Source organism: Theobroma umbraticum, unplaced genomic scaffold (genome assembly GCF_002168275.2).
Source record: "Theobroma umbraticum cultivar Fairchild unplaced genomic scaffold, ASM216827v3 scaffold_51.0, whole genome shotgun sequence".
NCBI lineage: Eukaryota > Viridiplantae > Streptophyta > Magnoliopsida > Malvales > Malvaceae > Theobroma > Theobroma umbraticum.
This window is the reverse complement of record NW_018397260.1, coordinates 6,952,758-6,977,955: the sequence shown is the minus strand read 5'-3', so window position 1 is coordinate 6,977,955 and position 25,198 is coordinate 6,952,758. Positions and strand designations below refer to the sequence as shown.

The following is a 25,198-nucleotide window of genomic DNA, read 5'->3' as shown; positions in this document are numbered from 1 at the left end:
TTTGCCAGTTTAAAGATTACACTTCAACTCGTGTTTCATAATATGACTATTAGAAGCAATAAAACTGCTTCTTAATTTGTCATAGAAAAACGAATTAAAATAAAATAAAAAATTTTTTAATATAAAAGTTAGGCCAATGATATTATTATTATTATTATTATTATCGATATCCAATTTGATACGTCATCACATTATCGAAATAGTGCCAAATTTAGTCCCCTCGTTGCAAATAATCATTATACTTACTCACTGACTCTTACTTTTCCAAAAAGAAAAATTCATAATTATATTCCCATTGGATTTTTTTTATTCGTATTCCCAAATTGCCACCATCATTGGGGCCCACCTTTCCAAAGTTTTTCCATCATTCATCACCACAAACCCATGTGATCCATCAACTCCGCTGGACCCCACTTTATCCCTACATATCCTAACACCGATGCTCCCGCGTAACACCCAATCACAATGGCCTTTTTCTTTTTTCTTTTATATATGGAAAATGGAAATAGTAATTCTCAACGAGACAATACATTCTGTTTCTATAAAAAATAAAAAAAAAAATTGAAAAAAAGAAAAGAAAAGAAAGAGAGACAGAGAGAGAGAAGGAATTTCCAATTTGAGTGTCTCTAAGGAAACACGGTTCACGCCCCTGCAAATCTTTAGCTATATTTAGGGTACTTTTCAACCTTTTATATATTTTTTTCTTTTTAATTTTTAATTTTTTTTCTTTCATTTTGTTCTTCCAAATTCGATGCTTCTTCTTATTCAAGCTGAGAAAAACTCTATCTAGGGTTAGGGTTTAGAAATTAAACAATATAGACGAAAAAAGAATAAAAGAAAATTTGTCTAACCAGTAACCAGACGGAAGCCATGGCTCTTCAATGAAACAGGTGATAATCCGTAGCCCAGGGCTTCGATTTTCGGTGCAGTTGGTACGGTGCGGCCTTTGGTTGTTCCTTTTGTGGTTTATATATGGCGGCTGCGAATCCACAGCCACTGCAGGCGCGTCTGTTTGAGGAGCACACCCAAGGGACGATACAGATCGAGGACGACGATGGAGAGTACGAAGATGACGCCATGGACGACGTGGAGGACGCAAATGTCAACTCCGTGAATGTGGCGGAGCATGGAATAGGAGTGGTAGGCGGCGTTAGTGGTGGCGGTGGTGGAGCTGGTGGAGGCGTTGTTATGGCGTCGAGAACTAGCGAGCTTACTCTCTCTTTTGAAGGAGAAGTTTACGTATTCCCTGCTGTTACACCTGAAAAGGTTTTTGTTTGCTTTCAAACATAATGTCTCCTTATTATTACTTACATATTTGTTTGATTTTGTTAATAATATAAATGTATATATTTGCTATTCTATTTGTTTTGCAAAGTTCGAATTTCGGATTTACCCGCGCCCCACCCCCCCCAACCTCTCCTTTTTTATTCTCATTTTAGGTAATTTTTTGACGTGAGCATGTTACCAAGTTAGCTGGAGAAGCAACAAAGTGGCCCTTTTTCCCCTAAAGATGCTTGAATAAGAAGTTTATCCTGCGGACTGCAAAGGCTAAATTCATTTCTTAGGATCTGTTTGACGGATTTAATTAATGTTTATTTTAGCAGTTAGTTAAAGTAAGTTTATTGAACAGTTATAGACTGAGTTATGGAAACCAAAAAACTGTCTTTGCTGATCATCACTTCTGATACTTTTGATTTGCAATCCAATTCCATGCTTTGCTGTCCTGCTCTAGCTAAGAGTTGTCTTTTGATATTTAGTTGGGAAGTGGGACTGCAATTAAATTCTCCACATCTGATTGGGTAATTATGTTTTTTCTGGTTTAATCTGTATTTTCATCTGTGAAGTTACTGATCTTTTACTATTTTACTATAGTTAGTCTTTAATGGATTTTGTGCATCAGAGTTTTAACCACCTTTTTTCTTTTCGAGGAATTGTTTGTTTTTGCTGTCTACATGCTTCTTTTTACTGTTCAAGCAATAAGTAATTTATTTTGCTATAGTACTCTTTAAATGGATTTACTGGTTTAGAGTTTCTTCCATTTTTTTCTAAAGTACATGTGTTTGTTGGATTGCATGCAACAGGTGCAAGCTGTGCTGTTACTCCTGGGCGGTCGTGATATCCCCACTGGTGTTCCAACAATTGAAGTACCTTTTGATCAAAATAACAGGGTATTGCTGATGTTAAAATAATTATGAGTAATTATATTCAATTACTCTATTTTGTGTTTTTGTTTCATATACAATATTTGGGCAGGGTGTAGGTGATCTTCCAAAGCGCTCAAATCTTTCAAGACGAATCGCATCCTTGGTTAGGTTCCGTGAGAAGAGGAAAGAGAGATGTTTTGACAAGAAAATTAGGTATACCGTACGGAAAGAAGTTGCACAGAGGTATGAATTTTTCGCACTTATTTTGTTTATATCTGCAACCATCATCTTGAAATTTAACATTTTTAACTTATGAAACCAGCGGGATTGAGGTTGTCCTTTGATATAGAAGTTAAAAATGGAAATGACAGAAGAACTATCAATTATTCAAAAATTTTGGGAGCAGCGTAAAAGCTATGGGAGTTTACTATAGGCTGCCATTTGTGAGAAGTGTGATTAATAGCGGGAACAGTTGGTCTTGTTTTAGTTTTAATGTAAGAAGCTTCCATGTATTTATGGTTCTCTCTCATGAAAGAAGCAGGCATAAAGTAGGGCTGGGACTTTGATGTGCCTTGTTTAGTTGGTTATTTCAATTTTACAATTTAATGTATTGATTATTTTTTTATTAGAATAATGGAATAGTGAGTTGAGATGAGTCATTGAGAGGAGCCATATATATTAGTGTTAAATGTATTGCTACTCTTTTAACATATATTCCAGTGGTAGCAGTGCAGCTGATAATGGTGTTTTAATCTTCTTCTCTGTTTATCCTGGCAGGATGCATCGTAAAAATGGACAGTTTGCGTCTTTAAAGGAAAGTACTAGTGCTTCAAGCTGGGATTCTTCGCAAACTGGCGTTCAAGATGGTACTCCTCATCCAGAAACTGTGTGAGTTCCTAGCTTGCACACTATTAAGTTATTTGGCAATGTTTATCATGAAGAACCTTTTGATGAATACTATCTTCAATGTGTTTTAGTGTTCGGAGATGTCAACATTGTGGTGTTAGTGAAAATAATACTCCAGCAATGCGTCGAGGTCCAGCTGGTCCAAGGACTTTATGTAACGCTTGTGGGCTTATGTGGGCAAATAAGGTTTGTTAAATTTAGTTTTGAATGATGCTTTCCTTAAGGATGTTTGATTCTAAGCATGATTTTGTTAGTTTTGTGGCCTATTATTTCTATTTAATAGTTGAAACTGCATGCTATTCCCCATAGTATTCTTTATTAAGCATCATCTTGTGTAGTTATGCCTCAGAATAGTCTTTGGAATGTTGCTAATGTTGGTAATAATTTTCAACAATCGTTTTTTTGTAGTGATTTATCATTTCCCTTAACTGTTTTGTTGACCATACAGGGGACACTGAGAGATCTCAGTAAAGGAGGAAGGAATATTTCCATGGACCAAACTGAACCTGTAAGTGTCACTGGAGTATTTTCAACTTTACAAATATTTATTTTTATTACCTGCTACTGTGGTCAAGATTGGTTGAATGTATTAATATAAATTGTATGCAGGAAACACCAATTGATGTCAAGCCTTCAATTATGGAAGGGGACTTCCCTGGTAACCAGGATGAACATGTACATAATACTCTTCTCTATGTATTATGATCAAGCCTTTTGAGGTTGTCACATGTTTCATTCATTCTAACATGATATGAAGTTTATGCAGGGAAATCCTTCAAAGGATGTCACTGATGGATCCAATAATGCTTCTATCAACCCAGATGAAGAAGTATGTTTTTGGATCCTAACTTATCTTGAATTCACATGTTTCTATTTTGAGATGAAAAAAATCGTATCATGTACCACATGTCATGTGGACTTAAAAGGGGATTATTTGAACAAAAAGTATGCTTTAAGAGAAAAGTCACCAGATTTTTCTTAATCCCTAATGTAGTGCCTGGAAACTCAATTCTGGATAATATGTAAATGTGATTTTCAACTATTGATGGTCTTCATACTTCTTCATTTATTAGTCGATTTATTGTGGATACTTCACCAGAATTATTGACTTGAATGCCAAATTCTTATCTGCCACCCCTTTTATCGATTGGTGTTATCTATTGGATTCTTTTTTGTATATGATTGGGCCATCCCAGCTGGGTAGGATCTTTAGGGGGCATAGGTTCTGAGAAGAGACAATTTCTTAAATCTTATATTTTGTCTTTTAGGTGGATATTTATTTACATATTGAAGCCACTGACCAAGATTCAGCAGAACAATCCTCAGAATTGAAATAAATTATTGATCCAGTCTAATAGGTAATATATTCTCTTTCTTGGTAACTTGCGTTTTCACATGGTGCAGGATTTGCATGAAAGTGCAGAAGATCTTACAAACTCCTTACCTATGGGAATTGTCCATCCCTCTGCAGATGATGATGAGCAGGTATAACATTACAAATTATTGAGAGAATACTGTGGTCTTTCTGTTTGCAGAACTAGTTCTCTTGAAATTAAAAAAGTTTGTTTTTTATAATTCCTTGAGCACAATGGTCTTTGATTAGACATTGTTCTGCCTTCTTATAGCTCTAATCAGAAATTGAATCATTTTGTTTTCTAGTCCACCTTCAAATAAAGTTTGCTATTAATTGGTACACGTATGATCACATTCACATCTTTTCAAATAATTCCACAATGAGGATTTTACGAATTTGATGTTTTTCAGACTGATAGAATATCTCCTAATATATTTGCAATCTGCAGGAACCTCTGGTTGAGCTTGCTAATCCCTCTGATACAGAAATCAGCATTCCTTCTAATTTTGATTAGAAGGTTACAATTGGCTTTGCTCCAATAAATTTAAGGGGATGTGGGTATTAGACACTTTACCCAGTTGGTTTCTCTCATGTCTTTGTGCTTCATACAGGTCGACATTTATGATGTTTATATGGAGTCCAACATAGCAGATTGTGAGTTGCCATAATTAGGAAACCGGCTTGACATTGAATCCTAAGTACAGTTATCAGCTAGTGACTGGGAAAGACATGCTGCTGCTTTCAGGCTGACTTTAGATACTCTGAAGGTTCTCCTTGTTGATATAAGTGCTGAAATCTGTGTACAATTTGTTAGGAAAGAATGCCAGAATGCTTTTACCCGTTTATAAATATGTGATTTATTTCTTAGGACTTAAAAAAGATTAGTTTGTGTGATGCTTAGTTTGCTTGGCGGAGCCTTTGTACTTCGTGATATCGTGGCCTTTTAAGTAGGGATTCGATTAAGCAAGAAAAAGGGCATCCCACGATGCTGTGATATACGTTGTGTCTACTTGGGCAGTTTCAGTACAGGTGATTTTTAGTTGCTGCCCAAATGATGGGATCGGAGATAATTGTTAAACCTGTTATTAATAAGGGAAAGTGGGAGATTAGGAGTTGAAGGAAGAGGCGATTGTCTACTGAAGAAAATGATCTTTTATCTTCCCATGAAAACCATGTATAATGATTTCTGAAAAAGATATTCCTGCCTAAAAGTTCCTCTGGATATCATGAAAGATAGAAATTCCAATAGGTAAAAATTACTTACTATGGAGTTGTGGAAATCTTTTGGGATTTGTTTGCAGGGTGTCCTTGTTCTATCAATATGAGCTACCAAGCCAAATTGTTTGGGTGTGCATCGCTAATGACAACTTTGATTAATGCAACAGGTTAATCACCATTACACAAAACAAACCTGGTTAATTATTACTAGATAAATGAATGTGTAAGATTTAGAAATATACAAGTGGGATGTAAGTTATAATGAGCTGTTGTCATGCAAGCAAGACAATTCGTTGGGAATACATTAAAAGGTAAAGATGATAATATATATCTTTTAACTCGATATTTGTAGGTGTTTTATCTAATTATATAAAGTTTTTAAGTATTTTATATTTAAATTTGAAACAAGTTCGATTAGTAATTTTACTACCTGACTTGAGTTTGATAAGATATTAACATCACCTTCTAAATACTCAAAATCTGAGCTTGTTCATAAATAATTATGTATAAAATATTTTATATATATATATATATTGTTTTGTTTTTCCATTAGTACTTAAACAGGTTTAAATATTTAACGAGTAATTTTAAGATATTAAGGTACAAGTTTGGAAAATATTTTTTAAATTTTATTCCAATAATAATAAAGTTCGTATACTTTGCAATTTAACAAAGTCCAGATCGGGATTCAGGTTCAGTGCTTAAAAAATAACGGACAACCCTGTACAACGGGTCATTCAAATAGCATCTTTTCACTACAAAAAGGCAATGGCAAGACCAAATTTAACGGAACAGAATATTCTATCTAATGCCTATGATTATTCACTGTTCAAATCGAGAGAAACTTTCACATTTATTTCTATTCCAATATATATTATTTAAATATATGTACAAAATTATAGGGTTCGATAGCTCGTGTATAACTATTTTTTTTCTACCCAAAACCTACAAAATTGACAGATTAGAACTGCTTGAAGCACTTCTCTGTATCAGGCCGAATGCGCAGGTTACAGAGCAAACATGATCTAACCAGGCATTTAAAGCTCAATCACCATAGAAGGTATCATCAACCAGTACATCCATAGTCAATAACCAAGCAGGCATACCTTCATATTTTTCATAGTTGATGTGTTGCAGCCAGCTTTTATTTGAAGTCAGCAACATCTCGAGTCTGTCTTCATGCAAGGTTGCATTTTAGTTGAAATTCAGTTCCATTCATCCCCGTCCTGCAGCACTCTGTCAGTCGGGCATATTTGCATATCACATACTGTTTGCTCCACTCTAGGCCTTCAAACAATCCCCTTCTGTTGATGAAAGATAGCTCTACTCGTGAAAATCCTCATAGGGTGAGGATCCACTGGAAGAGTCAGTTTCGAATGGAGTGGTCTCCATTGGATCCATTGGAGATGATGGAAGTGATTCTCTCTGTTGAGAAGATGAACCTGAACCAGAACAAAGTCAGCCTAAATTTCTCAACCCCTGGTAGGGACAACCTCAAGGATTACACCAGTGTTTGAGCAAAACTAAAATGAGAAATACCTTGCGTCTTTCATTTCCACAAGAATATAAAGAAGGAAAACCATACAAACCTTTCTGTCCCCTTGAACGGAACTTCTTTGTGTGCCGCCTGATAAGTCTCTTAGCTTTTGTTATGGTCAGCTGCCTAGCAAATGGAGAGAATTCTGCATCACTTTCACTCCACTCCCCATGGAAATCATTCTCTGCTTCACCTCTCATAGTTCGTAACACAAATTGTTTGGCCTTGCGACGTTGAGTGTTGAAGAGGCCTCTAATGGAAGTGACAAATCCATCACCAGCTCCATCACTTGGACGCTTAATAAATGTTATTGGATATGGATCAGATTTCCCAACCTGATCATTGTCACTGAGATTGAGGTCACTATCAGGAACACCAGTTCCACTTGGCTGTTGGCTATGTGCTTTGTCTTTGAATTTCTTACCCTACCAAATAACAAATAAATAGGACCGTTAGCAGATCCACATTCCAACCTTAATGGTTTAACAAATAAATTAAGCTTCCCCATACTTGCAAATACAATTGGGCCCCATTAGCACACCAGGGTGGTGTGATTGGGCTCCCACAGCACCGAAGCCCCAGTTCCCCGCCAGACCCACCCCCCCCCCAACATCATCCTGGTGTGACAAATGACACCTTAACAGTTGCAAATTCTAATTACTAGCACTGACTGCCCTCCTGTCTTATTGCAGTTATTATCATAGTTCATTGTGAGATAAATCATTACGAAGAACATAGAGACCAGTGACCATAAAGTAAGAGAAGATTCAGATTAAGGGGATTTGAAGTTAGGTTAACCAGAGTGTAATCAAGATTCGTTACCTGCATTCCAGTTACAGACTTTAGGACTCCCCATATAATATGCTTCTTTACTCGAGAGAACAATCTCCTCCAAGTCCCGGTGAACTCAACACGGTGAAATGTATCCATCAGCAACTTGAGATCATTTACAACAAATCTGGACCCTTCGTATGTAACTAGTAGCTCAACCTAATGCAGGCAACAAAAACATATGACGATAAAAGCCAAATAATGGCAATAGAAAACAAGGGATAATCAATTAAAATTAACTGAACCAACCTGACTTATCTTGATATTGTGAAACTCCATCATTTTCCGAGGCCTAGATTTTTTCTCTTCATTGGATTTTCCGACCTTCTTCTCTTCATGAGATGACCGACCATACTTAATAGATTTTGTGTCTTTCATTTTATTTTTGGAGGATTCATCTTGTTGCTCCAAGGAAACTAGTGGCCCACTTTTTGTGGAAGAAATGCTGGAGGAGTGAACCTGTAGGACAAGTTCATTAGCCACAGATTCTGCAACAGTCTCTTCCCATGTTCTGTCAAAAGAAGACGTTCTCCGCAACTCAGGGCCAGAACCAGAAACAACATTTGCCTTTAGGTTTTGCAACTTTGACGCCTGCATGTGGGTGCCAAAAAGTGTTTACAAAATTTACAGCATAGAAATATGAAGATCCAAAACCTATATAGGAATCCAGTGACTTAAATATATCAATATGTAGCCATGACAACTACAAGGTAGGGAAACATAAGGATGCTCACTTGGGCAGACTCAGCAGGAACAGGCTGACTGGTAACAGACGTAGTAGACACACTTGGTTTGGATGATATCTCAGACTCCTTTGTTGAGTGGCTGCCTGATGCAGAAGCATCATGGCTTGAGAAGACCTTCTTTGCACGTCTTGCACCAGCAGTTGTGGAGACCTTCCAAACTTCCTGCATCTCCAAACTTCCAAGCATAAGGACACTCACCAATTGCACTAAAAATTTGCATACCAATTTAAAGATATAAAGCCCAAAACTAACCTGTCGTCTTTGTGAATCTTGTTCTTCTTCTGGGAAAAAATACTCCCACATCATTCTGTACATTGTCTCCGTCAAATGAATCTTAAGTGGGTATATCTCTACCTACAGTAAAAAAGAATAGCTTGTGTCAACTTTAGTTAATAATAGTTCATCAAAGCCACAAATGTCTCTAAGATTTAATAAGAAAATAAGACAAACTGCTTATTTGCAATACAAATAGCTTGCAGGTCTACACATGATAGAACAAAAGTACTATATCAACTGTATGTGCCCTGAGGAGTAATCCGTATGTATAAGAAAAGCTCCCCCACAACTGGCCCGGGCCACCCTAAAGGCATGATGCCTTGATGCTCTTGCATTTGCTGCAATAGACAACTATGTACAAGACCCTAGCTGCTCAATTATCAAGCAGTCTCTCAAACTCAGTTCCAATGCATGCTCAGGGAATCAAGGGCCAAAAGCATGATCACCAAGATCCCTCTCTCCCTTCTTTGTCTACCTTGCATCTTGTTTCTCTTCTCAATCTTATATCTCGAAGATTGCTGACAGTTTTTTATGCTTAAATATGTACGCTCGTGTTGATGCATCAATTCCAGATGTCATCATATATCCTGCACGCACTTATTTTGATCATATTCACAGTGCCAATATAGCTATGATCCCTCACACTGCTATGAAAACCTTTTCACTCAGCTTTTAGTTCCATTCTTCCTTCCCTAATCTGTAAGACCAACTCCTTGGAGTAGAGGGAGACTATTGAAAAAATAAGAGATTTTGAAATACGTATCTGTCTATAAGCATAATAGTTACCATATCTTCTCTACAGAGATCCTACACATGTCAATGTACCATTGACATGTGGATGCAAATAAATGTTCTAATCAAAGTTCAAATGAGGAAGTGGATGCAGCTAGAACAAATTTATGAACAAGGTGCGGGGCTAAGAGTTTCATATGTTGTGTATTACAGTCATTCTACATTCTAGAAACACACACACATAAACAATGGCTTCGAAAGGAAAAAAAAAATAAAAAAACTGATTGTTACCTGAAAAAGCTCTAGAGGAGAGTTTCCATCCTTTGGAGCTCCCTGCTTTGCATCCACACGAAGCATGACTTTTCTGCAACCAGGAAAGTTGATATCAAGATCTTCTAAAGAATTATTATAACATTTGCTGAGGTACTTAATCCAAAATCTTCACACACATTCATGGCTCCCCCACACAATCAAATGAAAACCCACAAGTTATTGACATCAAGTACGAACTTCTGTAAAGCAAGTCTATAAATAAAAATTCTTTAAAAAATGACCACATTCACAAAACAATAGAGCAAGTTGCTGACAGCAGAAAGGTATCATAAGCATTGGTGGCAAAACCAGTGGACCTTAAGATAGAAGCTAACACAAGATGGGGTTCTATTCGCATAGGGAAAACCAAAATTGGGGATTTAAACATATGGGGATTGTTGAGGTTGGGATGAGGGGTGCTGTCAATATAACTATAAAACCCAAAAAAAAAGAAAAAAAATCATAAATATTCATAAAAGTAGTCACAACTAATTAAACTAGAAAAACATCTAAAGGCATGACGAAGCAACAGAGACAAGGAAAAAGTGTGTACTTTCCCCATTCTGGAGGAGGATTCCACGCTGATAAAAGCATATCAGACTTGGCATTAAGCAGGCAGTTTCTCACAACAAAATGCTTAGTTGTAAACTGAGCAACACCAACATCTTTGTAATCGCGGTCAAAATCATAAATCTGCATGAATAACAGGAGAATAAACTGTAAGATAGCATCCTCAAAGCAAACATTACTTAAGTGTGATTCCTTTATGGAATTAACTTAAAACAAAGCAATGGAAAGAAAAATCAATATCAACCCTAAAGTAGTCAAAGGTGCAAGGTGCAGAATTAGCATACGCCCATGCTAGCAAGGAACTAATTTCCGAAATGAGGATCAATCAAAAACAAAAAATTTATGTTTAATACGTTAAACAAACTTCAAATATATATCTTTGTTAATACAAGTTAAAATGTTGACTCCAACCATTTTCTAATGTATTCCAAAAACAGGCACTATCCAAACTAACTAAAAGTCATTATCAAACTCAAGCTCTAAGTTCACATCCATCTTCAACAAGATATAAATGGATGTTATCGTCCTTTTCTTACTCCTGTAAAAGATACCTGCCTTATCTCACTGGTCAAACAAAATTACAGCCCACAGAAAGATTCAAAAAGAGGAGGGCAATTTAAAAATAGTGCCTTATGAGCAAGTACAATAGTTGAAATAAAACGAATTATATTTCTATTTGTTTTATTAATTCTTTCTTGACTTGCTTCATTATTATAAATGAACTTCTCACTATTTTTTTTTGGGTTGATTCAAGAAAAAACGTTCTGTATTGGATCTAGGAATATTAGTGACATATAGAAAATATATCTATGTATGTTTTCCATGAAAAATTTTATAAAAAGTTATAATTTACGGATTAATCAAATATTTCTTCCCTCTAATATTTTCCAAAAATTTGTTTGATGATTCTAATATTTATCCTGATAACTTATTTTGTCAGAATTATCATTTGAGCAAGGGAACCTCACATGGAGTGGTGCGCGGAGATGTTCTTAATTTGTAATTGTTTTATTTGGGAGGTAGGGGGTTTGCTTTGTGCCTTTACACCTAAGCACATGGCTTGACTACGACCTGCCGTTAGTTCAGGACAACAAATGTAATCAGAAATACAACCGCCATCAAGTGATAAAGGAAGGTATCAATTGATACTTCACTAGTATAAGCATAAAGCAAACAAACTTGTCATCATCTTCAGGAACTCACCATGTCATTGATCTCGGCCTCAGCAAATGATTTACCATCCACAAGCATGCTCCATACAACTTTGTTAATTTGCAAAGAAATTCGCATGGCATAAGATGGACTTTTGTTCTTTTCTTTCTCCATTAGCCGTAGCTGAGCAGCTTTCTGCAAAGCAACCCGTAAGGATACAGATGCTGCCTTCCTAAATTTTTTTGCATTGACAAGTTCTCTCTTCAGTCCTTGCACCTATACGAATCAAGTTCATACAGCTTAAAATCTGTTGCATGCTAAAGTATAACAACCAATCACATTGTATCTTAAAAGAGCAATAAACAAATAGGCATATGGAATCTTAGAAGACCAATATACAAAAACAAATTATGCACAGCCCAGACTGTAATGAACCCATTAATAACAGATGTAAGAACGAGTGCAGATAAAAGGAGATACAGTCAAAAAACAAAACACAGTGCATGCAGCAATTAACAGCCACTCCAAAATACCTTATCAAGTTTCACTCCTATCCCAATAATCAGTGTCTGTAACTCAACAAACATCCTTTTAAGGTCCAAAGGGCATTTTTTAAGAAATGCCAGATCCACAGAATAATAGAAATGGGCATCACCTTTTCTAGCTTTGATGATTCTGAACATGTAGGTGGAGTATCTTCCAACATTCATGAAGTTATACTTACAAAATAATCGTCAAATAAAGGGTGATTTATTGACTTACATTGAATTTCAAGGAAATTATCCTACATTCATAATATAATAGATACCCACACTTTTGAGTGATGGGTATAACCAGCAGAGAAAACACCTTAGAAATTGGTTCTGATAGGAAAGGTGTCCCAAGAAGGAACTGAGTATTCAGCCTTAACCAGTAAGACTGTGCATTGTAGTTATATTACACGTTACTAGAATTCCCTCTGTTATTCAGTGCATTCACTGCAGACAGAAATTTAAGGGATCCACAGAAAATATAATTTCCAGGAACATGGACCATGAGACATTTCCCAGACCAGACGAAGAGGGAATCAAGCATGCATAATCAATTCAGGTACTCAAGCATTGATCTATCAACACTTCAAATCCAGTTCTTTCAATCATATTTTAAAATGGAGTTGATATATTGAACAAAGGAAAATTCTGCTCTACACTTTTCTTATATAACTTGGCTTATAATATAAGCCCCCTAACTATTTTAACATCCTAGTTTTGAGAAGAACAATCAAAGAGAGCATAAATCTGCAAACACGGAAACAAGTAATATTTAGTGATGGTTGACAAGGTTCATTTTCATACCAATATAGATCTCCCACCATTTACCATCCACCAATCACCTTCCTTTTCCAGAAGGTCTCCTGAAGTATCACAATGAAGAGACAACTTCTTAATGTCATTGAGTAGCAACTTCTGCTCTCGTTCTTTCTGCTCAAGGCTGATTTTGGCAAGTTCTACCTCTTCCACACCATCAGGAACCACCTCATCTGCCTCCTCCCCTACATCTTCATCATCTTCGCCAGGACAAGCGAGACTACTTTTTCGAGGCCTGAATTACAGATTTAACTTGCATTAAATTTGGAAGAATATAACAGTACCAAATACAAAAATGTCTTTTAGTGCAGAGATCATGCAAATAAATTAATAAAAATAAGAGACAATTGCATCCAAATGACAGATATGAAGTGGAAGAATAGGTTACATTTCAAAAGATCACTATTAAGACCATTAGCCAACAAGTGTAAAGCAACTTTGAGAGATATATTATAGCAACACTAAACCAAAATGTATGTTTATTGCTTCTGAGATAGTTTGGAAAAGAGGCCTGGTAAGGTTAAGAAAACCCAGGTGCTGGCCATCCTTATACTCTGTTTCATATATCTGGTCTACAATAAATCAAACTAAGCAGCAACACAAAGATTAATTTATCATTTAAATGCAGAAAAATAAACACAAGCGGGAAAGGAAGTAGAGCAGAATTTGAACCATCCTAATACTAGGTGAACAAATGTTTCATCCATAATTTCAAACAACAATATGGCAAGCTGTGGTCAAATAAGTTTTTCATGCCAAATCTAACATTTGGATTTGAATCCATCAAGGGTGTTCTGCACATTCCAAATCCACAGATTGGCCCCACCTTTAGAGGTGGCAAATACTGATTTTGTATACTTAGAAACGCTATTATAATAATATCCATTTGCTGAATCTTGTTATTTCAAAAGAAGAAAGGAGAAACAAAGATTTTATTTTTAGTCCAACATTTGCCAACCAATAGATCCAACCAGGCCAAAGTACATGCACATGCAACTTACAATAAATAACCGCACATGTTATAATTTCGTAGAAGAGACACTGTTCTGAAAAAAGAAAAAAGAAATTTCAAAGAAACAAAAGGAAAACAACTGGGGCATGTTCTCACTTGGGAAGCCGAGCAAAAAGAAGATTGGTTAAGACATCCAGCATAACCTGAAACTGACGAGACGTCATGGTAGCTGTTATGTTGTGAGAGTTAAAGGTGAGATCCTTTAATGGCTTCACCTGCAACAGAGTGAAAATAATTTCATATGCAAATTTAAGTCTAGTGCTCAATAAACTACCCAGCATTGAACTGATTCACTGTGAAAGATAGCAACTTCAGACTATAGGTTGGTCTCTCAACAATCTAGACTCTCTTTCCAAATTTCAACAAGTTGGACATGGCCCAACTCAGGATGTTCCTAGCATTATTCATTCTACACTGTGCATTAAACAAATAGCACTCTCCTGTTATTTCTCCTCATTATCTTCATTTTTTTAATTCACTGTTGTCCTTCATAAAAGATTTATTTTTACTACTTTTTACTTGTAATCAATGTGCCACAATACTTAGACATAGACATCTTAGCCAAAACAGATACCTTGAAAATGTCACATTACCTTCAAATCTGGGGTACCACCTTTATGCCTTGTGTATCGGAAGTACATATCACAAGGCATAAACACTCTTTCAAGTAGAGCACCAGTTCGCTTGACCTTTGGAGAACTACGAATTTTTGGAAGCCACTGTAGCCCAGCCCCAGGATCTACATCAGTTGGTGCAACATGAGCCTGGACATGCTCCAGCATCACAGAGAACTCCATGCGTTTCAATGTCATGTCATGCCCACCTTCAGGGATATGAACATTTCCAGTACCAAGTGCTTGCTCAATCATTTCATAGCCAACATGAAGAACTGAATGAAATGATCGGGCCAAAACACGACCACTAACAGCAGCAAGAAGAAATCTCCCCTGATAGACATGAAAGAAGTTATTTTACTGAAAAAATGACTAACATAAGATGATGACTATCAACAAATCATTAAAAAGAGGAATACAAAAAATACCATACAGATCTCTAATGTACTGTAAGACCTTCCTAACATATAGGTAGTGAACTCGAGCAATGATTTCATAAATTTAAGAAATACTGTGAATATTTGCAATGACAAATTATTCTTTTAGATATGCGTTGTGAAGAATGAATAAGCTTATAAATGCAAAAGTAACAACTCACATTGGCATCTTCAGAGTGAAGATTGAATTGAGGCTCAATGACATTCACCATAAAATGACGTGTCCCTTCCTCTTCAGAATCATTTAGTGCTAGGATAAATAAACAAGTATCAACTGTAATCAGTGGAAGTTAAAGAATCATGACAAGAAAATTATAACTAAAAATGTGTCTTTGATGGAGCTAACATCTGTGGCACTTTGAATTCAGAAGTACAAAACTTCACCAGCACTAAAATTTCAATGTAAGCTTGAGACATACCAACTGCAGAAGTAGACAAATTTTCCATCCCCACTGCATGTGATAGAGATGAATGAGGTCCTGATGTCTCCACATGTTGAGAAGGGGAAGCCACACCATGATTGCTAGAAGGGGACTTAGAAGTATCCTCTTGAGGCATTTCAGGGTCACCATGTTTCTGATACTCCTCGAATAACTTCCTCTGTGCATACTGCCGCGAAGGAGAAGGCTTTTGAGGTTCAAATGCTTTGGATATTCCACCAACAAATGACCACACAGCATCTCGATTTTCTATTGTCCACAACAGTTTAAGGCTGTAAACAAAAACACGCTGACAATTGTCAGCTATAACCACATTGTATCCATCATCATCGCTTGGATCTGACCGTACATGCTCATCACTTTCACTCCCATTTTCAAATTCAGATCTGACATATGTCATTTCAAGATTTTTTCTCCCAGCCTCTTGCCATGCCCATAACCTGGCAGGATCAGCCTTGGGGGCCTGCCTCCTGATTGTAAAATAATCAGATGACAACAAAAATCCTTCATCACGATGCTTCTCCGTACAACCACTCATATAATTACTCTTTTCACTAGGAACTCGCTCTATGGATGCAGACTGAGAAGTTTTCCTTGTCATTTGAACTACTTTTGTGACACTATTGCAATCTTCTTTGTTCAAAAAAACCTTAGGCACATGAAGGTCCAGCCCCTGATACACAAGATCAAGAGGATCACGCTTGCATTCAAAAGTATACTTTTGCTTACCTCTACTGTAACAGATTTCATATTTAAGTTTTGTCATGCCAAATGTCAGTCCTTTTGCTGGATCATCATCATCTAATGTCATATGCTTTATGCAAGTAGGCGTAGCATCTAAGCGGAGCATAAATTCTGTCATCACCCTATCTAATGACAGGTTTCCTGATCTAGGAATTCTTGGAATTCCAAAACGAGGCCAGCGAGAGAAGGAACGCAATTTGTGAGGAGGAATATAATTCATATTCCAAAACTTAACTATCCAAGCTAGATCATGTGCACCGACATTCACCGTTGGTGAAGCAATTGAAACATTCTCAGCCTTAAAGTGTGCCCCATTTACAGTTCCATCCAGAACAGTGCATTCTGACACAGAGGCAGATGGGGATTGTTTCTCCAATGCAGGAAGCAGGGGTTTAAGAGAAAAGTTCCATCGGAGGGAAAGAGAAGTGGATCTGAAAGGATCAAACACTTTCTCCCTAGGCTTCCCTTCTATAGGAAGTGCAAACAAATAATGATTCATGGGATTACCAGACTCGCATTCCCAATCCATTGTAACCTCAAGGCTGAAGACTGGAGCTTCAAGGAAAGCACTGGATACACTGGCGGGGAGTTTTAAGCTGTGACTATTTACCAAACTCTCCAAACTGCTCAAGAAAATTTTAAAATCCTTTGCAGAAACATAAACACGACCATCTGATTGCTGAATCTCCATAGAACCAGAAACAATTTGAAGTTTGTCAAGCTTTTCATAAGGATCAGTAGTTGCAAGAATGTTCCATTTAGTTTCAGAAAAGAATAAGGTGATATTTCCATGGATGTAATTTCTCATGTCATCCCACCACGGTAAGCTCCGCTCCTTTTTTGGTGGCTGTGGAAGACCAGGACTTCTATTGCTTAAATTAGCCCTACGAAGGGCCACAGTGAAAGCATAGCTTATGTCAGCAAAAACCGGTTCATATCCCACCCCAAAGGACACTTCTGCTTTTTCAAAATGTATAGGCAAATCTGAGTATGTTTTCATCGGTGGAGTTGTACCACTGGCTGAACGAAGCATGCGGACCTTTCTCCATCTTCCAATGAAGACATCATTGGAAATTTGGGGCTGAAAACATGTTGCCTAATTTTCAAAGAAAATAATTTCAATTAGAGTAAGATCAGCAAAACCCCGCCCCCCCTTTTTCAAAAAAATAAATAACATATATAAAGAGAGAATTTCAAATACAATTATCTTTAGCATTTAGAAATGGGACCAAAAAACCAGGGGGAAGGGGGCAGTAGCTTAGGAGTTTACCTGCTGTGCTAGCACAACACGGCCTTCGCATCTACCAGAAATTGCAGAAAAAAGAGGAAGTGTGTAATTTCTTAACTGAACAGTTAGACTTCCAGTGTTTAAGAGAATATTGCTCCCATATAGACGGGAAAAAGGTATATTACTTTCACGACATACTGGATCAAGCTGCTTTAGAACCTCTATCATCCCGTCACCTCCACCATCAATCCTTGTCAAGGTCACATCTAAGTCTGTAGCTGAAACAGAAAGAAGAGAAGTTCTCGCGGTACTTGGCTTAAAACCAGCCTGAAATCCTTCTCTACAGGCACCTGAGCCTTCTGATGGTTTTAGCTTCTGACATGCTAAGTAATAGGATCGAAAAGACTGTTTATATATCTCTTCTTGCATTTTTTCAATTGCTGAAGGGTCTTGCACATTGATCTCAACTCCATCATTCTGAATCTTTCTTTCACAAGCAGAGTCACTTATTTCAGCCGTTTTAGGACACTGATTGGCCACAATAAAATCATTAAAAAATTTCAACCTAACAGCTAACTCAACGGCCTCATTCTTCATTAGATGATAGTGCTCATCAAGCCAACCCTGCATTGGTTCTTCTTCAATATCAGCAGTCAGCTTGCGTATGCAGAACTTCACACGCCCAAATTTGGTTGAACTAGGCTTTTTAGGTTTTGAGCTTTCTTTCTTCATGGGAAGAATTAGCTGAGTCTTAGCAGAAGTTATAAGCTTCAAAGCTCGCAACATCTCCTCAACAGCATCATCAATGGCTCGCAACTGCAGCCTGAAAGGCATGCAAACATGAACATCAAGTGCTTGAACAACCCAATCCCACATGGTGCCCACTGGACCTGCTGCATCAGTTGAGCTGGAAGCATAGGGAATACGGGAAATTTGCATTCGGCTGCTTTTGAATATCCGGGCTCCATTGAGACTAAGCATCAGTCCTTCAAGAAGTACTCCTATGCGAGCGTTCTCAGAGAAAATTGACTGAACCTGCACAAGTGCATCAACACCATCTCCAGCTTCAGCAGATATACTCAGCATCTCCACATCAACAGCAAATATAGATTCTTTTTTCTTTGTTTTATCAAGATGACCTGATTCCACCACAGTGACTTCCTTCTTCTGCTCAGCATCTCTTACACCGGAGACATTGTCCATGAGCTCATTACCAAGTCCCTTAACCTTTTGATTGTGAACCAGTGCTTTCAGTTGCAAAACCAGTTCAAACAAAGACAGATGGACATCAGGCTCCCATCTGATGGATATATCAGTAGCACTGAACAGAGAGCAAACAGCTATCTCCTTAAGGCCACCAGAGCGTCGTACAAATTTTGCATTCTGCATGTCAAATAATGCAACTTTTGTGTCTGGTTTATCTTCTTCAAGATGTTCCTGATAGATAGATCTGGCTCTTTCAAGTTCCACCTGGGTGGATTGTTTCTCCTTGTTCACACACAAACTAAAGTGAAAGATGTCAAGCAAAAGAGAGTATTTCAATTTCTTGCACTGATCAGAGGCTATGGACATTATATTTGCATTACGTGGTGTACCATCAGCTGAAACACTAATAACAACTCGACCACCCTGAGACCCATAATTTACACGCTTGGGATCTGCCACAACTGTGTTATCCAAGCTAGTCTCACCACAAAAGCTAACTGAACAACGTTCAAGATTGACTTTTAAAAGCCGAGTACCCTTCCCTGATGGTTTTGATGAACGTCCTGTCCGGCTATGTGTAGCTTTCTTACCAGCAGATAGATTTTTCAAGAGAGCTTGAAAGGACATAGCTGTTATTATAAGTGATTCAACACGCTTAAAAGTTAAATAAATGCCCATTCCAGTCACATCAGCAGAAAGAACTAATTTACATCTAGGGCCATCATCTTCAGATGATTCCATGTCCTTTTTACCCCAATCTAGACTAACCTTTGCTATATGCAGTAAGGAACCTGAATTTGATTCCACACTGAAAAGGCTTTCTTTCAAACATTCTTGATATTCATCTGCCATATGCAAATTCAGCTCACCAAGTTCCATGTGTACTGTGGTTCCTGTACTTGAAATGTTGTTAGCAAACACATGTGATGACTGTGAGCAGCCCTGCATTTGGAAACCAAAGTCAAAATGGTGTCTTAGTCATTGCTTCAAACCAATTAAGGCATAAAAAGTGGATAACAACAAAAAACAGCATTAATATAGAGTCCAAATAGAATATCATGATACTCAAGAAAGCAAATAAATGTGACTAGAGATGGAATTAAGATTTCCTATGCCCATATACATATAACATCTAAGCTCAGTAAAACCATCATAAGCATACAAGCATCTTGGATAAACTCTTTAATTTTCCTTGTCGGTGGCCCATGAGCGATCAGTTCATATTAAGGTTTGTTAAAGTAGGATCTTCTTTTACCAATATGATGATTTTAATTGGTGCTAATTTTAAGTGAATCCTGTCACTGTAGTTCCCACCACCTGGTAGCAAATATATTGACTTTACAACACTACAACCCAGAACAACAGCACTTAACTAATGCAACTGAAGTAATGCGTTAGTTGAATAAGTCAAATACTTGGCATGATTATCTTGCACAAAATTTTTTGTTGGTTAAAATCAACTGAAACAAAACTACAACTAGGAAGTGAAGAACTCCATTCTGCATATAAATCCTAAAATACCAACTATGTTCTGGCAGCAAAAGATTACAGCCGATTATGTACCCTTCAGATATAAAATTCTGTGCTACATAACACAGCATGATCTGCAAGATTAAGGCTCATACATTTCTTGGATACCCAATATAAAAATGACAAAGCATGTTGCTTACATGATACAGCGGCACACCACTGATACTATAAAGCACAATTGTCATCTCAGGGGCTGAGACAGTACATGTCCACATGAAGGCTTTGGATTCACTTGATTGTGCCTTCTCTATGGTAGAAGTTTCCTCTCGGAGAACCATTCCTTTCTTTTTGGAGGTTTGCAACCTCAACCATGGCTTTAATCTACTCATTATAATGTTGCACTGAGTCCCTCCAAGCTTAACATCAACTTCAGCTCTAACAAGTGAGATTGGCTGAAAAGCAACAGCATTAGAAAGAATAAGCTACTAAACCAACCCAATAAAATTATAAATGTGGCACCCACACTATGTTTAACAAGTCCATATGTCTCTAAAAATATACATCTACCAAACAAAAGCAAAATAACCTGGTAGGAAAACTAGATAGAAATGAGACAGGAAAAAAAGCTTCCTCGTTCCCAAACAAAAGTGGGTGGTGGCAAGAGTCAGTCCTTGGACCAGGCAAGTAACATATATATAAACTACAGAGAGAAAAGGCAAAGTAAAGATAACGATTAACGAGCAAAGGGACCTCCTTCTCAATCAGATAGAAAGCCTACTAATTATCTCCATCATTTAACAAGGACCAAAAATTAAAGCAGTCAAGCCCATTTAATATTTTAGCTACCCAAGTTGAAAACAAGAATGAATAGAATAAGGAAATTAGAGAAGTTGGTGAAGGTAAACCGACTAACTAGTTTCCTTTTCCAATCACCAAGCTGATCTTCAAGAACAACTGTTTCGAAAACCGGCTAGTTCAACCAGCTGAATTGGGGAACCATTCACCAACTGGGAAATTCGATGCCCTAAACCCATATAAGGCCTAAAATGAGCAAAACCAGTCCCCATCTGGAACAATAATAAGATTTTTTCTTCTAAAAACAGTTGTCTTCCTGGGATATAAAATGGTTTTTATTTTATAAAGTGATTGTTTTTTGAAGGCAGGTCGAGTTGGGTCATATTCAGATTTACTTTTCCCAGCGGGTACAGGGCAGATGCTAACATTTGTAAACACCACAGTCAGGTTGAATTGGACCAGGTTCGGTTGAAGATTCTGCATTTTCTATTTGGGTTCAAGTTACAAACTTGCGAACATACACCAAATCACCAACACAAGGCTGAGGCATGCAAACAGAAATGATTCAACCACCAACCCAAATTAAATCCCCCAAAAAAGCCTGAGGTGTATCAACTATTATTCCTTTCCTATCAAGCTACAATGCTAGTCATGTGACCCACATAAAATGCTGATGCCAAGTCAGATCCAAGAATTTCTAATTTGACAACCAAAAATGATAGTTTCTCAAGTTCAAACTCATCTGAGATCACTCGGTAAAAGACAGTAAGCAAAGCAACAACAGAATAAGTGGAAATTTAATGGCAGCATTTGCAGTCAAAACATATTTTTACCTGTTGTACAACACAGACAAAGTTAAAGGTAGCAACTTGACAAAGACACCAACCTGCCATGATTGCACAGGACTCACCTGTATTGGAATGTAGACAAAAGAGACAACATCAACTTTCATTATCTCCAATATAGAAGAGCGAGCTTCTCTAAGAAGCTGAAATAGAAAGGAAAAACCAAAGTCAATAATATGCCAAGCCGCAAGATATAGTTAAAATTAAAACGTAGAGTGCTGCAACATCAATTTTTTTTTTTTTTTGCTCAGCCTGCAACATCAATATTAAGGGCTATACATGTATCTCACTGAACTCCAACTGAACATCAAGGCGTGTACTCTCCCCCACATCTTCAGTAGATCGTGATTTGATGCTTTTCAATTGAATGCCCATGATGTTATTCTCAACAAAAAGATCATGTTCTCGATGCACAAACTTCACATCTAGTTTTGGTAAGTTGAAGCAAATCTGTCTCAAAAATCAAACAAATGAATGAATGAACAATATAAACCTTCCCACCAGTGCATTAGCACTCAAGGCAGTATACTGTCTTTTTCAAGCTTACACATCACGCATTCCCACTAAACACAACCAACCAATAGTTGCTACATGATCAAATATAATGTAAAGCACGTTGAGGACCTAAGGTATTGCCTTTTGGTGAGAAATCAAGTGCTGCATACTTGCTAAAATGACAGAAAAATGTAACTACTAACATTGATCAATGTAGTCACCTTGCTAATTTGATGGCTCCATCATTAACTAAGATAATGTTTCATGAACATCAGAATGCTGACAAACACTCTTCATTTATGCTACTAAGCAGATGAGGAAATATGACAAACAAAGATTGCCACGCAGAAAATGGCACCATAGAATGCAGTGGCAAAGAACAATGAACCTCACAACCTAATCTTCTTCACTTCTAGTAAGATATTATCATGAGTCTAGAATATGCAAACACCTTGAGCATTGTCTCTGAGCTATAGGTTTTAATTCTCAGTTCTCACCATTCAACACAAGACAATATGGCTTCACCAAACAAACATGCATCCTCTTCTTTAGGGTGTAAAATCTCAATAATGACCCTCTCCATTGGAATTCTTTACTTATTTTAGTTTCTTCCTTTCTTAGTTTCCTCATTACCTCAATTGAGTTGTCTGTCTGCTCTTAAGCTCACCAACAATATACCAAAACAGTTATCCCAAGCAGGTTGGAATAACGTCTTTAATTGCTCAATCTAGTAGAACATCACAAAAGCAATTTTCATGATAGTTAAGTAGGTACAACAATCATGAGCAAGCCCCAATAACAATGTTTTTGTGCTCTAATAAAGAAGCATTTCTTGCAGATGCTTCTAATCTTTGTATAAAATAATAACTGATTTAGAAAAAGGCTGCCAACGATAGAAGATGGGGAAAACAATAGCAAGCTTATCTCCATCCATGAGTAAAATCACAAACCTTTTCTGGAAACATAGAAGTATACTTAGTCAATGCTAAAATTGCAGCTTGTTTTTTCTGAGGCTTTTTTTTTGTTACAGAATCAGCAGTTAACCCTGTAACTTTATCAGTTTCAGAAAAAACATCTGACGATTTTTTATTCTTTGAGAGCAGCTCCTCATTGAGGTTCACAACAATCTCTCCACAGTTAATGTCCACATTTCGGACAACAACACCTGCTTCCCTGAATGCAAAAAAGAACATGTTAACACATAAGCAAAAGCAAAAACAAGAGTTACATGATTAAGGGGAGAATATTTGTATGAGACAGAAAGAAAGCCCAAGAGAATGTTATGCAAGAAATAAAATCATTTACCATGATTAACTGACCAACAAATGCAAAAGATGACATGCTGGAATGACTTGGCCACTATAAAGGAAAGTTTCAAAAAGAAAAGAAATACCTATCATGGCCAAATTCACAAGAGAGAGAAAACTCTTCACAGCTAAAAGGAGCAGAAGACTTTTCCATAATGCCAGAGAGTGGCTGAATAGCATGGGCATAAATGGGTAATATATGTAGCTTAACAAACAGATTAGGCTTGGATCCACCATCTTTAGATATATCTACTTGGAGTTCCTTCACCTCAACAGTTGCTTTAGGTGTCTGCATAGTTTCAAGAGACAATTAACTTGAGGAGTATAAAAACTTCAAAATGAAAAGGACAACAGAAAAGAAGATAAAAAAAAAAAAAAACAGAAGTATATATACTGAATCTATGCAAAAATAGGGCATTCAGAGATTGTTGAACCTTCACTAGATAATAAAGCCTACACGACACTAGGTGTCCGAACAAGATCAGATTCTAACAGTACCTTTTGATCAAATGAGCTAACAAAAATGTCTATCAGAATGGTACTCCAACCTAGATCAAGGTTCTAACCTGTGCATCGTGATATTATGCATCCTCAGTGCAGGAACCAACTAAAAGCTATTACCAAATTTCTTATTTGATAACTTACAATCAGAACAAAGGTAGCAATCAAAATCAAATTTGCTGAAATTAAAAAATTATACATTGTCCATCATCACTCTCCCTAGCACCCCATTTAACATTTATTCTAGAACAAAGACACACAGAGACACATCACAAAAGCATTAAAAAGTTATGTGCTGAAATGAATTATAAAAATGGTGAATCATTGCTTATCAAAAAAAACAAAAAAACAAAAGGTGAATCATTATTTAAAAAGAAGAAAAAAAAAGATCAAAGACCAGCTACCTTCAAAACCAAATCTGTAATAGAAACTGACAAAAATCTTGCAATGTTAGCTACAACCATCCACTTTCCCCTGCCTGAAGTGCGAGGTTTCCGGGATTTAGCTTTCTGTGAGCCTTTTGTTGAAGGCCTTAATACAATTTCTAGGTCACAAATTAACACCTGCAGCTTTGGATCCTTAGAAATAATGCCAAACCCAAGTTTAACCAAGGACTGACGTAAACTGAGCTTAATTTCACCCACTAATATGGATTCAATAGCACCCTGAAAATTATCCAAGCAATTAAAATACGATGAACACATGGAACAGGCACATAGGTTTACAAATAGTTGCAGGAACAAATAGCAGGAAATGATGATAAATTAATAAGTACAGAAATAAATTCCGATCATTTAAACCAGATATCCTTCAGGCTTTTCAAAGGGCATTTTTAACTTAAAGATTAATAAACACACACACACACACATATTCCAGTCAATGAAATTCAACTTAAAAGACATAATTAACTCTTGCCCGTGCCTCCTGAGCATCCATTTAGATCTATTCCAATGCAAACCACTCCCCAGCCAAAATAAAAT

At 36.9% G+C, this 25,198-nt stretch overlaps 2 protein-coding genes across 7 annotated transcripts in view; one reads left to right on the top strand and one right to left on the bottom strand.

Annotated features, from left to right (window-relative positions):
- The first annotated feature begins 527 nt into the window (after positions 1-527).
- Positions 528-5,253, top strand: LOC110417213 (GATA transcription factor 24-like). 4 transcript variants are annotated; one of them, XM_021429446.2, is made up of 11 exons: positions 528-674; positions 891-1,266; positions 2,082-2,168; positions 2,254-2,387; positions 2,922-3,032; positions 3,122-3,236; positions 3,499-3,558; positions 3,660-3,725; positions 3,808-3,879; positions 4,455-4,535; positions 4,853-5,253. In XM_021429446.2, exons 2-11 carry the CDS (start codon positions 973-975, stop codon positions 4,916-4,918), a joined length of 1,086 nt encoding a protein of 361 aa, XP_021285121.1. In that variant the 5' UTR covers positions 528-674; positions 891-972; the 3' UTR covers positions 4,919-5,253. The 4 variants fall into 4 exon arrangements, with proteins under 4 accessions (XP_021285121.1, XP_021285122.1, XP_021285123.1 ...); XM_021429447.2 differs by having other exon boundaries at positions 528-1,266; positions 3,817-3,879; XM_021429448.2 differs by lacking the exon at positions 4,455-4,535 and adding an exon at positions 4,319-4,408 and having other exon boundaries at positions 528-1,266; positions 5,016-5,253.
- Positions 5,254-6,458: 1,205 nt separating this feature from the next.
- Positions 6,459-25,198, bottom strand: part of SAB (HYPERSENSITIVE TO PI STARVATION 4) — a 20,464-nt gene continuing 1,724 nt past the window's right edge. The window contains exons 3-23 of one of the 3 annotated variants that reach the window (XM_021429735.2): positions 24,623-24,883; positions 23,804-24,006; positions 23,361-23,583; positions 22,195-22,365; positions 21,981-22,058; positions 20,476-20,727; positions 17,642-19,747; positions 15,607-17,467; positions 15,349-15,437; positions 14,730-15,083; positions 14,233-14,351; positions 13,113-13,359; positions 11,830-12,054; positions 10,610-10,749; positions 10,036-10,108; positions 8,989-9,090; positions 8,725-8,898; positions 8,240-8,581; positions 7,982-8,149; positions 7,212-7,584; positions 6,459-7,064 (exon numbers count right to left, since the gene is read on the bottom strand). In XM_021429735.2, the coding sequence (XP_021285410.1) occupies positions 6,946-7,064; positions 7,212-7,584; positions 7,982-8,149; positions 8,240-8,581; positions 8,725-8,898; positions 8,989-9,090; positions 10,036-10,108; positions 10,610-10,749; positions 11,830-12,054; positions 13,113-13,359; positions 14,233-14,351; positions 14,730-15,083; positions 15,349-15,437; positions 15,607-17,467; positions 17,642-19,747; positions 20,476-20,727; positions 21,981-22,058; positions 22,195-22,365; positions 23,361-23,583; positions 23,804-24,006; positions 24,623-24,883 (7,680 nt within the window). In that variant the 3' untranslated portion in view covers positions 6,459-6,945. Of the gene's footprint in view, positions 7,065-7,211; positions 7,585-7,981; positions 8,150-8,239; positions 8,582-8,724; positions 9,091-10,035; positions 10,109-10,609; positions 10,750-11,594; positions 11,698-11,829; positions 12,055-13,112; positions 13,360-14,232; positions 14,352-14,729; positions 15,084-15,348; positions 15,438-15,606; positions 17,468-17,641; positions 19,748-20,475; positions 20,728-21,980; positions 22,059-22,194; positions 22,366-23,360; positions 23,584-23,803; positions 24,007-24,622; positions 24,884-25,198 lie in introns of those variants that run through there. The other 2 variants (XM_089783543.1, XR_002445310.2) reach the window with 2 other exon arrangements.